The sequence below is a fragment of the Onychomys torridus genome, chromosome 1 (genome assembly GCF_903995425.1).
Source record: "Onychomys torridus chromosome 1, mOncTor1.1, whole genome shotgun sequence".
NCBI classification, from domain to species: domain Eukaryota; kingdom Metazoa; phylum Chordata; class Mammalia; order Rodentia; family Cricetidae; genus Onychomys; species Onychomys torridus.
In genome coordinates this window covers 159,495,709-159,512,813 of record NC_050443.1, presented here as the reverse complement: position 1 = coordinate 159,512,813, position 17,105 = coordinate 159,495,709, and the positions used below count along the sequence as shown (strand labels likewise).

Here is a 17,105-nt window from a genome sequence, read left to right as displayed (position 1 = left end):
ATTTCTGGAAAAGGTACCAGCACAGTCCATAGAAGGAAGTGACCTGGCCACCGTGGGGAGTCTGGAGGGCTTGCCAGACATTCAGATGATGGTAACAGCTCTTCCATCTCCACAATGCACTGCTGTCTCTTCCTAGGCTCTAGGGCTCTGGTTGGACAGATCAAGGCTGCGTCTAGATTGCTGGCCTTCTCTGTTTTCCAGTCCCTAGCACATTCACAGTGTGAACCAACCCAGTGCAAGTGTGGTTTGTTCAGACATGCTTTCTCTCCTTCCTCATCAGCTTATCCCTCTGTCTTTGACTCTTCATGGCATGATTATTACCCAGGCAGACAGCCAGACCCAAGTGTCTAGAGGTGGCTATAGGAAGCAGGACAGTGGTTTGACCTCTGGATAGCAGCTCAGGAAGAGGTCTTGTTCTAGGCCAGGTCCAGGGTTTTGTGTGAGCTGATGTGCTCCCCAGTTAAGTCAGGTTCGCCAATGAGGTAACAAAGACTCAAGATCACTCAGTGACAAGTGCTGGAGCCAAGATGTACCTGACCCCCAAGAGTGGGGTGCAAGTGGAAGTGGCCTCCCTGTCACTCCACCCGGACAAAGCCAGAGCAGCCCAGGATCTGCCCCGTTACCTGCTTTCTGCATCCGTGTAAACTGCAGGCTTTTGTCTGACTTGATTTTACTGAGAGTTCTGAAACCCATCCTGAACCATTTCTCAGCTGTCTTCAGCCCCACTCCAAACACAGAAGTAAAGAGCTGAAAAGGAGGGAAAGACAGGCTGTTAGTTCCCCCAAATCATCACTATGACAATGGAGTGGCGCCTTCCAAAGTCTCAGGCTACGGACAAGAAATATAAGCAAAACTTTGGCCCAGTTACTCTTGAAAACAGCAAGAGAATGGGTAGTGTGTGTGTGTGTGTGTGTTGTGTGCGCCTCCAGGTTGCTCAGTCTCTTACACACGATCATTCACCACACCTTTGACAGAAGGATGCTCTTGGAGACTCAGCATATTCACCCCATGTACAAATGAGTAATGGCAAAGTACAGGCTTAAAATGTAGTCCAAGCCTGGGCTCCTGCTTTGCCATACACTAGGTCTTGTATCACTTATGAACTAAAGGACCTGCTGGCCACAGTACCAGAGACTCTAAGGTAAGAAAAATTGAGAGGTGATCAACTCTGAGTCCCAGAAACGAAGATGCAGTGAGGTCGTGAGTTTGGGGTTTCAGACCAGCTTTGCTCTCCTCATATACTTCTGTCCCTTTGACATTTGTAACCACGAATGACAGATTCTTGGAAGGTAATTTCTTCATATGGAAGTAAACTGGAACACCTTGTTTGTCCATGCATTTGCTTCTTAGGACTCTGCTATGGACCGAGTTGTACATCCCATGTTGAAGCCTTAATCCTCAGTGTGATGGCCTTTGCATGTGGGGTCTTTGGGAGGTGTGCTAATGAGCTTTGTCGACTCTACGCAACCTAGAATCACCTAGGAAGAGGGTTTTAATGAGGAATTATCTGTCCTACATTGGCCTGTGGGTGTGTCTGTGGGGGATGGCTTGGCTGTTGATTGGTGTGAGAATCCTCTGTGGGAGGTGCCATTTCCTAAGCATGGACTCATGCTTAAGATAACAGTGTAAGAGCAAAGAAAGACAGCCGAGAGCGAGCAAACTAGGACCCATGCGTTTGTTCACCTCTACCTCTGCCATGTGAAGGCCGCAGCAAGAAGGTGGCAGGCCATTGCAACCCACAAAGAGAGCCCTCCACAGAGTCTTGACCTAGCGCCTTGACCTAAACTTTCTGCTTCCAGAACAGGCAGACAATACACTTTTGTTTAAGCAGCTCAGTGTGTGGCATGTTGGTTTGGCAGCCTGAGTTAATATAACCATCCACAGCAAGTAAACAGGAAACCACTCCCCAGTAAACAAATGTAAAATTACTACTTACTTTGAAGGATTTGTATCGTTCATCACTTAACACGGCTTTAACTTCAGAACTTTCTCCATCCTCAATAATTCCCTGCAAGGAGAGTTGAACAAAAGATTTTGAGTTATGTCCTTACATAATCACTATGCCGATCTCAAATCTACAGCCCTGGCTGCTGATTTCTCATGAAACTTGGAGAATTCCCCTGGCTGACCTGTAGAAAGCAAGAATTTCCATGTAATCCTGAAAATTCTTGGTTGATCATAGATCCAAAGACCCTTTATAATCTTGGACAAGGGCACAGAAGGATGAGGGTCTGAATCCACAGAAGATAAGACAAAATATTCACTGACAAGTATTGTCCAAATAGTCCTGATGATTTTCTTTTCAGTGGGTTCAACTTGCTGAGGTAAAAGGACTTTTCAATCCATCAGGTTAACTTCTGGTCCACTGGAAAGCCAGTCATTATCAAGCTCTTATGAGATCTAGCCTAGTGCCTCTTTTGTCTGAGCTGGGATATTTTTTTCTATAATAATGTACTTTGCATTTGATTAGATTGAAACCTGCTACTGGGTGGCAAACTTGCCTTCTGGGAAATCCTTAAATGTTGTTAAACATGCATCTACTGCCCAATTTCTTCCCAGAACACTATAGATGCAGAATCAGCCCACTGAACACCACCCTGTGCTGGATAGGAAGAGTCCTGAGTGAGCCTGAGCCCCTCACCAAGCCTGGCTTAGGAGCCAGAGCACTCTGCTGCTCTGAACTCTCAGGCTTGAGTCTTTTCCCTACTATCTGGGTCCACAGAGTTCTACTGGGGTCAGGCTGGGTTATGGGTTTTACACATCTGTACCTATCTCTTTCTGTGTCATGTTGATCTATCTATAGTTAAATAAGAGGAGAGAGACTCCATACCTATGTGATCTCTTCTGTCTCTCTCTCTCACCCATTTGGAGATGTAGCAAATTCCACTTCTCCCTTACCTCTATGATACACTTCACCTTGTCCCCTAGGCAGGGGATTCCCTCTGTGTCTTTCATGGTGATAATGGGGAATGGCAGAGATTTCAGTACAGCAGCTGCCCTCATGAATGCCACATAACAGCCTTCATTCTCTCTAAACTCATAATTTTCAGCCAGGATATCAAAGGCATCCTGAAAAATAAAACCAGATTAGCTGCTCTGCTCTTCAGAGTCACTCACAAGTCCCTCCTGTCCCTTTTACTAATGGAGTGCCTTTGAAGCAAGGATCAACCTCCTGCAACTTTGTATCCTCTCCTGTGGGATACTATCATTTAACTGAAAAGATGGTTGTCTGCTGTGGAATATTAGCTGAAGATATATGACAATCGTTTTTGCTGTGGAATATTTTTTAATGATACAAAGATACGTTGCATTTGTTTAACTCTGTGAAGCTGTGTGACTGTGCCTGTCTAAAACACCTGATGGTCTAATAAAGAGCTGAACAGCCAACAGGGAGGCAGGAGAAAGGATAGGCGGGGTTGGCAGGCAGAGAGAATATGTAGAAGGAGAAATCTAGGGGAAAGGATCTCAAGGAGCAAGAAAAGGAGGAGAGGAGGACATCAGGGGACAGCCACCCAGCTTCACAGCAAGCCATGGAGTAAGAAGTAAAGAAAAGATATACAGAAATAAAGGAAGGTAAAGGCCCAGAGGCAAAAGATAGATGGGATAGTTTAAGTTAAGAAAAGCTGGCTAGAAATGGGATAAGCTAAGGCATTTATAAGAAAGAACAAGCCTCTGTGTGGTTTATTGGGGGCTGGGTGGCAGGAAACAAAAAGAAAAGAGCCAGAGAGTAAAGAGCAAAAACATCCAATTACAGGTGTCTAATGAATTATTAGGAAACTGAGTTCAGCATCATTAGACATTTAGAAACAACTTAACCAAGTGGTGACCTGGTCCTTGTGGGGCCCAGCAGTCATGACTGGGTATAACCCTTTGCTGTCTTCCTCTGCAGTCCATGGCCAGAGAGGGTTCTGTCATGATTCCCAGACATCCAGTTCTCTTAGCTTGTACATAGAACATAGCCAATGCTTGTGGAATGAAGGGGAGTGTTCATCACACCAACCCAGAGCCAGGGTTATTTAAGGTGAGGCCTGTTTTCCTCACCAGCAGAGAATGCAGCTGTGGCTCAGTGGCCCAGTGGCTGCTACCCATTTCCTGTTCCTCCTCACAGATGCACTTGAAAGTTAGAGATGAGAAGCCCTTTGCTTGATACTCCACCGAATGTGTTACCCTGGCAAACCTGACCCCGGGGCAGCTGGGAGCCTGTCTACTGTCTCTTTAGAATAAACTGAATATATTTTTCCATGTCCATGAAAAGGAGGCCCACTTGACAAAGAACTAGAGGTCAGGTTAGGCAGGCAGGCATAGAGAAGCATTCTAAGATTTCCAGAAAAGTCATAACTTGTAGACTCATGGAAAGGAGCCTCAAGCCCCACTTCTGCCCTGAGTATTGAGAAAGCCTCATTACCGTGAATACCCGGTTACAGTTGTTTAATGTGGTCTTTCTCTGACAAGCATACTGGGAGATCTTTGGTACAGTAGATGGTGGAGCCTGGGTGTTCTGGGAGCCCGGGGCATGACTCGGGGAAGAGTTTCTTCTCACCTACACAAAAGCATAAGCATCCATTTTGAATGACAATGCCAATCATAAGTGTACATAACTATAAATATTTGCTCAAATATAAAGAAAACATTTACTTTAAGACAATTTATGGAAATTATCCCTGGAAGAGGGTAAAATCACAGAAGACTCAAAATGTGTCACACACATCTCTAGTGTCCTATCATACACATGTACAATTGTTCTTTTTATTAGTATATATTAATTACACCAGATAGTGAATATCACTGTGACATGTCATGTATGTATAATATATGTATCAAATCACAAAAATGAAAAAAAGAACCAGAAATTAACGTTCCTTTACTTTGTGTGTGTGAATTTATTACAGATGGTCCAAACCCCTTTCTCAGAGGTTCTAGCATTATTAGTCAAGGATTTGGATTTAAGAATTCATATTCTTTAATTTCTTAATGAATGACCAGAGTGAGAAAAATAGGATTTTTTTTACTTCTCTGACTTCCAGAATATCAGAGCTGAAGTATTTTGAAATATCTGTGCATGAATGTGTTCATAATAATAGTTCTCTTAAGCTGGGCAGTGGTGGCTTACGGCTTTAATTCCAGCACTTGGGAGGCAAAGCAGGCAGATCTCTGTGAGTTTGAGGCCAGCCTGGTCTACAAAGAGAGTTCTGGAACAGCCATGGCTGTAACATAGAGAAACCCTGTCCCAAAAAAAGCCCCAAATAAATAAATAATAATAAATAGTTCTCTTAGGGGGCTGGAGAGATGGCTCAGAGGTTAAGAGTACTGACATCTCCTCCAGAGGTCCGAAGTTCAATCCCCAGCAACCACATGACGGCTCATCTAGAATGAGATCTGGTGCCCTCTTCTGGCATGTAGGCATCCATGCAGGCAGAACACTAAACAAAATAATTTTTTTGAAGTTAAAAAACAATAATTAAAAGAAGTAGTTCCCACTGATTTGGTGCTTTTAACATGTCAACACCATGCATGATTTATGTGTGTGCCACTTCAATTCCCATGCCATCTTAAAGAGGTGGGCATGATTGTTATATGACAGAGGAGCCGATGGAAGCCTAGTGGAGCTAAGTGGACTCCATGAGAAAAGAGTCTGGAATCAACCCAAGTCTCTGGATTCTGACACCCTTGTCTGTGGCCGTCCAGCAAAGGAGATGCTTACAAGCTGGTGTCTCCCTGTCATCTCCACCGGTTTCCCGGCTCGCATGCATTCAATCAGCCAGGAGACGTCGAGGAGTGCAAGCTGGGAGCTGGCTTTGATGTTCTGTAGCTGGAGCCACTCCAGGACATCTGAACCTGAGTTGTTCTCTGCCACAATGTGGGTGACAGAATCACTAGAAGCGGAAGGCAAAGTCATCAGTAAAAGAAGCTTCCAAAATGAGATACACTAGGCCTGACTCATGGATCTTCACACAGGGAATGACCTCTCTTTTAATTAGAAAAGCAGCAATGGACTGCACCCCAGGTTGGATGCATATCTATCTATCTATCTATCTATCTATCTATCTATCTATCTATCTATCTATCATCTATCTATCAGTCTCTCTATCATATATCTATCTATCATCTATCTATCTATCATCTATATGTCTGTCTATCTATCTATCCATCCATCCATCCATCCATCCATCTATCTATCTATCTATCTATCTATCTATCTATCTATCTATCTATCTATCAAAGATGAAACTATCCTTAAAGTACTGCCTGGCAGTGTGCAGGTAGTTTTGGTATATTCTTTCATTTTTGCTCATGGAAGACTCTAACCCGGTAGTTTTCAAATTTGTCTAATGAAACCTGAGTTAAAATTTTTGTATGAGAACCCAAAGTTCAAAGAGAAATAGGTGTAAATGTGCGTGTGCCTGTCCGTCTGCATCAGGTGGAGACAACAGAGCAAAATGCCTTAGATGAGGCTCTAGGGGCTGAGAAGTCTAAAGTCAAGGAGGACTTACTCTTGACAAATGACACAGAAAAACTAGGACATTTATGGATCTTAGGAGCCTACATGAGACAGATGGCTAATGATTCTGAACAGACAAAAGGCCAGGGTGAGATCTGGGAGAGGTTTAGAGAAGGAACAGAGCTTGGTTGAGGTGAGAGAGGCCAATGGGAGTTGTCCTGAGTGAGGGGACTCAGGACAGGTGAAGATTGATGGGAGTTATGGGACTGGACTGGTAGGTTAGTTGTAGAAATGGCTGAGCCAGTAATGGCAAGGGTCTTAAATGCCTTGTTCAGGAGCTTGGTTGTTCTATTGTGGGGATGTCAAGCCAATGAAGACTTGTGTAAGCAGAGTACCGGTAGTATTAGTGTGCCATTTTTAAAAGCTAACCTGATCCACACAATGCTTTGGAAGGGAGAGAGTTGGGGTGGGAATATGTAAGGAACAACAGACATTTGTTGTTCCTGGTACACTTGAAAAGAAAGCAAAGGAGAAGCAGACGGGTGCCTAGCAAGAGCACCCTGGAAAAGGCGGAGAGGGGAGCTATGTCATCCACACAGGAGTCACAGTGCAGCGACAGCCCTGCTGGTGAAGACAGAAGTGGCATCTCTAGCGGAGAAGTGGAGACCTGGAACTGAAGGTGCTTCTGGTGTGTTGCTTTCTGGATGCAGATCAAACTGAAAACATCTGATTGACAGGCCAACTTCCGGCTGCTGTCACAAGACAGGCTGGAGGTTGAAACGGAGGCCATTTGGGTGACAGAAGCAAGCTGAGGTCAGACAACATTTTGTAGGGACAAGGCATAACAGGTAACTACGACCCTAGCTTAGGTCCATATAATTCCAAAAATCATTTGTAATACATTTCTTGAAAGGTTCTTGTTATAATATTATTGAATAAACAGTAATACTTATAGTAATGGAATTTTGCCTGAGCTCAGAGAGAGGGCATGCTGAGGGGGTCCTAATGTTCAACCTCCAAGCCTCCCTTCCTGTTATCCCCCACTCCTCTTTTCCTGGGATTTCCTGGGACCTCATAGGCAGGTCCCAGTTCACATTGTGTATGAAAGCCACACACCCCTTTTAGATCTCTAAATAGCTTTGTGGGCAATGGCTCTGCATTGTATAAAGGAAGGCTGGGATTGAAACTTCTTATTCCTGTTCCGTACAACTAGCCAAACAAAATCAACACTGTGCATTCAGAAATAACAACAACAAAATCAAATAAAGAAGACACTCCCCCTTTCTCTCCCTCTCTCTCCCTCCCCCCCGGAAAGGTTTATTATGCCTTACGGTTCCAAAGGCTATCTTCCACCAAAGCGGGAACACACAAGGGCAAGAGCATGAGGCCAGATGGTCTCAATGTGGAAGCAGAGAACGAACAGGGAGTAGAACCCACATAAAGCAAAGTCTTGGAAGTAAGAGAACAACTTGTTGGAAAGGAGAAGGGTTTCACCAGGATAGGGCTAGGGGTGGGGAATGAAAAGAACTAAAATACATTATATACACATAAAACTATTAAAATAATTCCTCAAGGCCTACCCCATGGGGCCCACTTCCACCAGTAAGATTGTACCTCTTAAAGGTTCCACATCCATCACAGACAGTGTGACCAGCTGGGAACCAAGTATTCAAACAAGTGAGCCTATGGGGGACATTTCACATTGAAACAGTAACAGTGCATAAAGTCTGTGATGTGAGGAACATGCACTCTTTCTAGTCACAGTGGAATCGTGAGATAAATTCTTCATTGGCAGCTCAAGCTAGAAGAACATTGACAGATTTCAAACCCGATGCTTTTTTCGAAGAAGACTCGAGATTAAGTACCAAAATGAGGTGTTCTGAAGCTGCAGCAAACAGCCAGTAGCGAGTCCTCCACCAATGCAGGCCAGAGAAGCAAGAAAACTGTGGTCACATTCTTGCACGGATGTCACATTCATTCTTAGAGAGATGCCTGAAGGACCGTGCAGTGTTCAGTACTGTGCCCTTGGTTGCCAGTCAAGCAAGAAGCAGACATTTTAAGTCAACATTTAGAAGTTGGTTGCAATGCGACATTGCCAAACCAGCTTTATCATTTACGTTTAAATTAAAGCACTGATATAAATGTTTGGGGTTTTGTTTTTGTTTTTGTTTTGTTTTGTTTTGGTTTTGGTTTTTTTTTTTATGCAAACTGGTCCTTTGACACAAATAATTTAAGAAATGCAAATCTAGAGGCTCTGACCATCCTGGTCCAGTCTACATTCCTCATCCTCTTGTGTTTCCTGGTGTCTAATTCAGGCTGGCATTGTTTCTTTGGGGCGGTGGCTGTAATGGTCTCCTGCCGACAATTCTTTCTGACTGAACACTTCTTCATGTTCGGTCCTGAGCCCCGACAGACGGTATCACAGGGCGGACTTGCTCCCTCCAGTGTGGTCTGCTGACAGTTACTTGTTGATGCACTGTGACAAATATTTGTCTAGTTGGGAACATATGCATTTGTCTCTGCTCTGAGGCCTTCAATGTTGAAAAATTAAGAGTGCTGAAGCACTGCCATATACCAGACACTGGTGTTAAATAGTAAATATATTAAATGTACATGTCATACATTTAATTATTAATAATGCTGTGAGGCAGGTATTATCAGACCCACACAACAATGAGAAGACAGCCTTGGGCAACATTAAAAGCCCTACTCTGCTAATAACTATGGGAATTTGATCCTGGGTCTGTTTTAACTCAAGCCTATGAACTTGAGTAGCCACGAGTTTGCCCTCTGTGACTTGTTGCTTGTTCCAGAGCAGAGGAGTTCCATGCTCAGTTCCCTTCCACCCTCCTTACAGAAGATTATTTGAATGATATCCATTCAAATAATGGGAAGAGAAGGGATATCTGAATGGGTGCCATGCTAAAAAGCAAATAGTTCCTCTCCTCCAAGGGGCAGAGATATGAATGAAGAAACTGTCTGTCACATAACTGCCCGAGAAGCTCTTGTATATAATTTATGCTTTCCTATTTGATATCCAGTGTCTGGACTACAAGACTGCAGGAGGTTAGTGCTATCCCAGGAAATCTGAAAATAGCTGCTGGAGCTGCAACCAAGATGGAGGGTCTACAGGGAGGCCACCAACTGCTCTGGGCTCTCTGTGTTTCTCCCAATCTCCAAGGGAGCCAGATGAGGGCAGAAGAAGCGAGGTCCATCTTGTGAAGAGTGCTGCCTCCCTCCGCCGAGCGCTCTCACCACCTGCCTTCGCCCTGCTGCTCTTTACCTGGTCTGCCTCTGGATGAAGCCCTGCCTCTGACACGGCTTTGGGGATGTCCTGGGGCAGAGAAGCTGCTGAGAAAACCACAAACACCATGTGTATAACTTAGTCCTCACATCAGCCACAAGAGGTGGACAACATAATTTCAAACAAGGAAATTGTTTACACAAAGCCAGGCTTCAGATCCAGCTGTGTCTGAATGTTCTGTGGTTAGATTCCTGAGGGGGGTTCCGTTTCTTTGACTGAGACACTTTTCTGACGGCTTCCTTATTTCTGTCATGAACTAGCTACCATAATTTTTCTACTGATGGGTGAAATACAGATGCCATAGGTAAGGGCAAATAAATCTGCAGTTAGGCTGAAGTAGGCACCACCCAGACTGGAGGTCTGGGCTTTGTTATTACAGTGAGTGGTGACAGACACTCCCAGGCAGCTGTCTTTAACCTATTTCAAATGTTCCCAGGAGCTGCTAAGGTTTCAGAGTTCAGCTTTCACCCCGTTTCTTGGCCGTGACCAATAGCTAACATCTTGGACTAAGGTTGACAAGGTTTTCATTGATTGTATTTCTTCTGTGACAGCATTTGGTTCCCCTGCCTCCTGCAGAATAGAAACCTCCGGGTCTACCCAGGAAGGAGGAAGCAGCAGGCTGGAGCCTGTGGTTGTATACATTTTGGGGGGCAGTAATCGGAAAACAGCTTCAAGTGCTAATGCTCCCCTTCCATCTTGTCTGAGATTCAGTTTCCTCCTTCCATTGGTAATTACCCATAATGCACTCACCTTAGTCCTTGTCCCTCAGATCAGGGACAGTGATATCACCATGCCTGGTGTCCAGCTCAAGGCCAGATTCATAGCCATGATCAATAGTTATTTGTTGAATTAATGAAATCATTAATAGTTCTAAAATAATACCTCTCTGTCCCTAAATTCAACCAAAGGTATTCAGGAACTGGAACTTTAACTCAATTCCCTGGATATGGTGCCCAGGAGGTGGACGGCCTATCTGCTTTCACTTGGCAAATGCTTGGTTTGAATATGGTTTCAGTGTGTCCCCCAAGAGTTCATGTTTGGAATTTTGGTCCCCAGTGTGACAATGTGGATGATAATAAAACCTGTAAAATTGAAGCCTAATGAGAACTAATTAGTAATTGAGGTATCGCTCTCTGGAGGAATTAATGTAGTTCTCACAGGATCTGGTTAGTTCTCCCAAGAGTGATTGTTAGGAAAGAAGAAGGCTGATTTTTCCTGCTTCCTGCCTCCTCAGTTAGCATACAATCACCCTTGCTCGTCTTACCACTGGGATGCCAGTCATAGTTCTTACTACACCTGAGCAGCTGGTACTATGCTCTTGGACCTCCAGAACTGTGAGATAAAACAAATGTCTTTGTTTACAAATCAGTCAACCTCGGGCACTTTGTTATAGCAATGGAAACCAGATTAACACAACAGAGATGGCCACAAGGCTGAAGTAAGTTGCATCTGTGAATCCAAGTACACTATCTAAGAGGGCAGTCAACTTCTTACATGAGTCTCTCATGTCCCAGAATGAGTGCTCCAGGTGGGGTCCTCATGGCCTTCCATCATCTAGTCTCAAAAGTCACACAGTGCCTCTTCCACTTGGTTGAAGTAGTCACCAGCCCTCCAGGATTCAAAGGAAGGAAAGATGGCTCCATGGCTTCATGGGAACAACCACACTATAGGTGGAATTTTCCTGTCCCACAGCCTTAAATAAATACACTGAGGCTTATATTAATTATGAATACTTAGCTAGTAGCTCAGGCTTATTACTAACTAGCTCTTACAACTTAACCCATTTCCACTAATCTGTGTGCTGCCCTAAGGCTCACAACTTTTACCTCTATCCCATTTTGTGTGTCCAACTCATTCTCCGTCTGGCTGGCGACTCCTCTGACTCGGCCCTTCCTCATCCCATCATTCTTAGTTTGGCTTTCCCACCTAACTTTATCCTGTTCAGTTATTGGCCAGTCAGCTTGTTTATTAAACTAATTATAGCCACATACACAGTGTACAGAAGGATTATTCTACAACATTCATACTATGAACCAATGCACAGGCCAGAACTGCACTCTGGGAAACATGACTGTGGACTAGGATCTTCTCTCCAGTAGCATTAGCCTAGACTAGATGCCACACCAACTCAACAACAGTGTTTCCAAATCTGCTATTCACTCCTCCTGAGGTCATTTTAGGGAGTACAAGCCTGAACATGTAAAAGCTGTGCACATTTTATGCACATTTGTATTTTATAAAATGCCATTATTGGCTCTTAAAAAAATACTTTATGTGCATTGGTGTGCAGCTCCCCTAGAGCTGAAGTTACAGAGAGGTGTAAGCTGCCATGTGGGTGCTGGGAATGGAACCCGGGTTCTCTAGAAGAGCAACCAGTGCTCTTAACCACTGAGGAGCCATCTCTCCAGCCCCCAACATCTGTATTTCTTTGTGTGTATGTTTGTTTTTTGTATGAATGTGTGTGCGTGTGTGTGTGTGTTAAAGCTAGAGGACTATTTAGTGTCTGCTTTAGATATTCTCCAAGTTGTTCTTATTTATTTATCTATCTATCTATCTATCTATCTATCTATCTATCTATCTATCTATCTATCTATTTATTTGGGACAGGATTTCTCACTGAACCTGGAGCTCACGTCTATACTTGAAGACAGCAGGCTCCATCCCCGACTGCTCTAGTGAGGGGTTACAGACACTGTTGTGCAGGGCTATTTACATGAATACTGGGGATCTCAACTCAGGTCCTCATGCTTTTGTGGAAACCACTTTAACAACTAATTTTTCCAGCCACATTTTTACCAAGATTGTTTTCTCCATATCAGACCATAGCTTTTATGGGTACTTTTTCTTAGGAGAAGGCTACAGCTTATTTAGTGGTTCAGTTTAAGGACAATTAGAAGAAGTATGTTGAGAAGAAGAAGGGTAGAGGAAAATGGATAACAGGTGCTGAAATACATTATAAAGGAATAGGTGGTGATGTTTACCCACCACACACACACACACACACACACACACACACACACACACACAGAGTTCACATTAGCCCGTCTTTTATGTCATGGAGGACTGGGAAGGAGGTGCTTGGTGGCTCTAGACACACAGAAATAGAACTGTAAAGAGATAGAAACACTACAGTTTGATCCTTACTCATTGCATGCACATTTTGAATTATTATTCTTTACCACACGAATACGTGAAGTTATTATATGTTAACTAGAATATATGTGACGAATAGAATTTCATGCAGAAATTCAAAATACTGCTAGAATTGTCAGGTGGAGCTCAGGTGTTCAAACCCCGTGTGCTATGGAATTATCTTACAAATCTTAGCTCTGAGTATTTTTCTCATGTATCAATCTGCCTGTTCTTGTCTTCCCCTCCCTAGCTGGCACTAGCTGGCTCCATATTATTAGAGAAGCCTTATATGAATAAGGGAGGCAGCCATTGTTACCCCACCCCTTCCAGTGTGACTTTCTGAGTTCTCATGGATGGTCACCCACTTCCATGGTTGTCTTTGTTGCCTGGGAGAAGTCATGTTGGTTTGTGTGTGTGTGTGTGTGTGTGTGTGTGTGTGTGTGTGTGTGTGTGTGTGTAAACAAAGACTTTAGCAGTATTTATAGTTAAACTGAGCAGCTTAGAGAAGCCAGCTTAATCCACCCCCACTCCAGCTCAGCCAGTTCTCTTAGCAACCAATGTGTTACAGAATCCTTGAAATAAAAGCGGCTGAGGTTGGTTTTAATCCTCACACAGCAACATCAATAGGGACAGCTTTCTATTCCAGTCCTGGTCAGAATTTCACCCGAATCTTTAACTTCCTTTAATAGTATTATGAAATTTCTCATTAACTTGAAGCTCATAATTTTTGAAATAGAAAGTAGTTTAGATCAGGACAAGAATAAATTTTCTTTTCTTTTCTTTTTTTGCTCTTGAATTTATAAAAAAAAAGTTTCTATTAGGTTGCTGAGGACAAAAGTAGAAATCATAGACTGAAGAAAAATGTATTTAATTGCAAAAGTTGCTAACACAAGTTCCTTGGGTGGTTTCATAGTCATCAGGTAAGTTACTGTCTGAGTAAATATCTTCTTTTGTTTTTCAAGACAGTGTCTCTCTGTGTAGCCCTGGCTGTACTAGAACTCACTCTGTAGACTAGGCTGACCCTGAACTCACAGAGATCCACCTGGCTCTGCCTCCCCAGTGCTGGGATTAAAGGTACCTGCCACCACTGCCTGGCGTAAATACCTTCTTAATTTTATGGGTAAGGATCTTTTGTCTGCAAGTATGTCTAGGACCCACATTGGTGCCTTCCCAGTGCCCACCAAAGTCAGAGGAGGGCGTTTGGATCTCCTTGCACTGGGGTTACACCTGGTTGTGAGCCACCATGTGGGTGTTGGGAGTCTAACCTGGGTCCTCTGGAAGAGCGGCCAGTGCTCTTAACTGTGGGCCATCTCTCCAGCCACCACAACCTGGATGGCTCGTTGCCTTGACCTGACTAGGGGTGGTGAGGGGGAGAAGAAAGGACAGACACTAAAGAAACAAAAGACACATGGACACAGAAAAGCTGGGGTGGGGTGGGCTGTGCACATCTTGGTGGAAGGACACCAGCTAATAGTTGCTAGTTTTTGTACACACTACCAGAATTTGCACTCAGAACAGAGGAAGGCTTTGCCAATTTACCATGGGTCTAAGGCATTAGTCCTTAATATGTTCCTGCCCATGTCAACAATACACATTCACTCAGGATTTCCTCTGCTGCCCACATCCAGCCCCTGAGCAAATGTCTCCTAAAGGTTACTGCATATTAAACAAACAAACAAACAAACAAACCTAAGTTCTAGGTCACTGAGACGGCTCAGCAGATCAGATCAAGGCACTTGCCACCAAATCTGACAGCCTGAATTCAGTTCCTGGGATCCATGTAGTAAAAGGAGAACCGACCCTACAATGTTGTCCTCTGACTTCCACTCACGTGCTGTGGTACATGGGTGCCCACACACATAAATTACAAATAAACTAAAAATCGCAAAGTTCTGCAGACAGGGTCTATCTACTGGCTCTGTACAGTCAGGGAGGGGTGACTGGCTGAGGAAGAGATCTAGGTCAACTCCATAAGGTGACTGACCCCATGGCATCCTGGGGAGTAGGTCCTATTAGAAGCAGAGGGGTTTATGGAGGAAGCAAGCAAGAGAGAGAAGCAAGAAGAAAAGCAAAGCAGACTCCCTAGTAGCTCCGTGTTAGGGGCCTGTAATCCAGCACTTCAACATCAGGTTTTCAAGGATGTGTCACCCGTCTCTTTCATCTGGCCCTCAGTTTGTCTGTCTGTCTGTTTATTACCGACAATGGCCTTGAATAGTTGATTGCGTACACCGGAGTTTTGAGGTAGTGGGACAGTCTCAAACATACACAGAGCTGGATCCTGCTCAAAGCACCAGGGCCAGACTTTACTCAGTGATGGTGAAGGGGACAGGCCGGAGGGGCCAGCGGGAACAAGTGAGAGCAGGGTATCCCACAGTGAAACCCTCACTCCTACAGACTGGAGGTGAGAGCTAGCTCCCTGAATCTTCCCGTGTCAAAGAGAAAGAGGCTACAGAAACACATTGCATGCATGTACTGATTATTATTCCACACCCCGTAAATAGGTGCAATTCTTTTTTGTTAATTAAAATATATGTGTCAAATATAATTTCATACAGGAATTTAAAAAAATACTGCTATTGTCAGTCAGGACTTAGAGGTACAAAGCTAACTTATGAGTGGTTAGAAGGTTCACGTGTCGAAGTGGCAGAGAAAGGCTTGGTCATTGGAGCTTCCCAAAGCAACTGCCGAAGAGAGGGCTCTGGAGTGCATCTTCCCATTGCTGGGTTTGGCTAGCACAGTAAATCCCTCCTTGCAGCCCTGAGCTCTCTCAGACAAGCATTTTAAAGGGGATCATCCCAGGGAAGCGCCGTTAACCTCTGGAAACCATGCTAGTGTGTTGTAGGAGGCACCCAGGTCTTTGTGTTCACAGATAAGCACTACAAGAACCTGGAGTGTTAAGCAGACATGGTTGTTCCCTCAAGGGGAGGAATGTGCCACTTGTTATCCATACAGAAGGCTGCAGAAGCCGCGCTTCCTAGCCCGGTGAACTTTGATCTTTGCAGCCAAGGACGTCTCTGGCACCAGCCCCTCCCCCAGACCCTTGCCATAAGCTTGTTTTTCTCAGGCAATCTATAGAACCCATCTTTATGGACTTTACAAACAGTCTCAACATGGTCACATCTGATCTGTATTTAGCTTACTTTGTATCTATATCTGATTTGTATTTACTCATTTATGTATGTTTTGTTGTGCATGTGGGAGTGTATTAATTATCACCAGACTAATTTTCACCAAAATGTGCTGTGCTTAAAAATGCCTAAAAGAAACAATTTGGGGTCAGACTTCCAGAGTTTTAACCAACATCAGCTATGGAGTTGTGTTGAGCTGAACTGCCTTCTTGCTTCCTATGGCTCCTCATTCTTCTGGCAGAGACACCCCGCCTCCACACACACACACAATGTAGGATTAATGAGAGAGTCTCCACCCATTTTCATGTGGACAATGTGGATCCCCCACAGCTTTGAAGACACTAGCTCTGAGATAATAAGTGAGGGGGTTAGTCACACTGCAACAGTGAACAGATGGAGAGCAGAGGCAGACAGGTTAGAGAACCTATACCTAGCCCAAGCTTTCTGAAAGGAATGAGCTGTGGAGGCTAATGCTAGTCTTGGGTCCCATCATGTGGGCAGTCACAGAAGAGAACAATGATAGCATGCAGGGCATTCATTGCTCTCTGAGCCTGGTCGTGTGTGAGACCAGCTCCTCAAGCTCCTGCCGCTGTGACTTGCTTGACAGGATGGATGGTAAAGTGTGACGCCTTTGTCAAGGTATTTTATCATAGCAACAGACAAGAAACCGAGGGGCTGGAGAGTTGGCTCAGTGGTTAAGAGCTCTTGCTGCTCTTGCAGAGGTTCCAAGTTCGGTTCCTAGAGCTGACATGGGACCTGACTTACAACCATATGTAAACCGAGTTCCAGAGCATCCAGCACCCTCTTCTGTATCCGAAGGCACTGCACCCATGTGGTGCACATACATACAGGCAAAACGTTTATGGATACAAAACTTTTTTAAACAAATCTTTTTTTTTTAAAGAAAGAAAAGAAACTAAGATAATGGCACAAATTAAAAGGTTTTTTTTTTTTAACATTTATTAGGGGAAGAGTGGATGATAGATGAAAGCTTTCAAGTAGCTCACCCTGTGGGAACTGGACTTGCAGATGGTTGAGGGCTGCCTTGTGGGTGCTGGTAACCAACCTGGGTCCTCTGGAGGAGCGATCAGTGCTCTTAACC

The 17,105-nt window shown here is 44.2% G+C and overlaps 1 protein-coding gene across 2 annotated transcripts in view; it reads right to left on the bottom strand.

The window, feature by feature from the left end:
* The window catches only part of Dntt (DNA nucleotidylexotransferase), a 35,238-nt gene that overhangs the window by 15,489 nt on the left and 2,644 nt on the right, over window positions 1–17,105 (bottom strand). For both annotated transcript variants that reach the window (XM_036169179.1, XM_036169188.1), the window contains exons 2-6: window positions 5,702–5,873; window positions 4,406–4,540; window positions 2,899–3,069; window positions 1,937–2,008; window positions 624–747 (exon numbers count right to left, since the gene is read on the bottom strand). In XM_036169179.1, coding sequence (XP_036025072.1) covers window positions 624–747; window positions 1,937–2,008; window positions 2,899–3,069; window positions 4,406–4,540; window positions 5,702–5,873 — 674 coding nt within the window. The remainder of the gene's footprint in view (window positions 1–623; window positions 748–1,936; window positions 2,009–2,898; window positions 3,070–4,405; window positions 4,541–5,701; window positions 5,874–17,105) is intronic.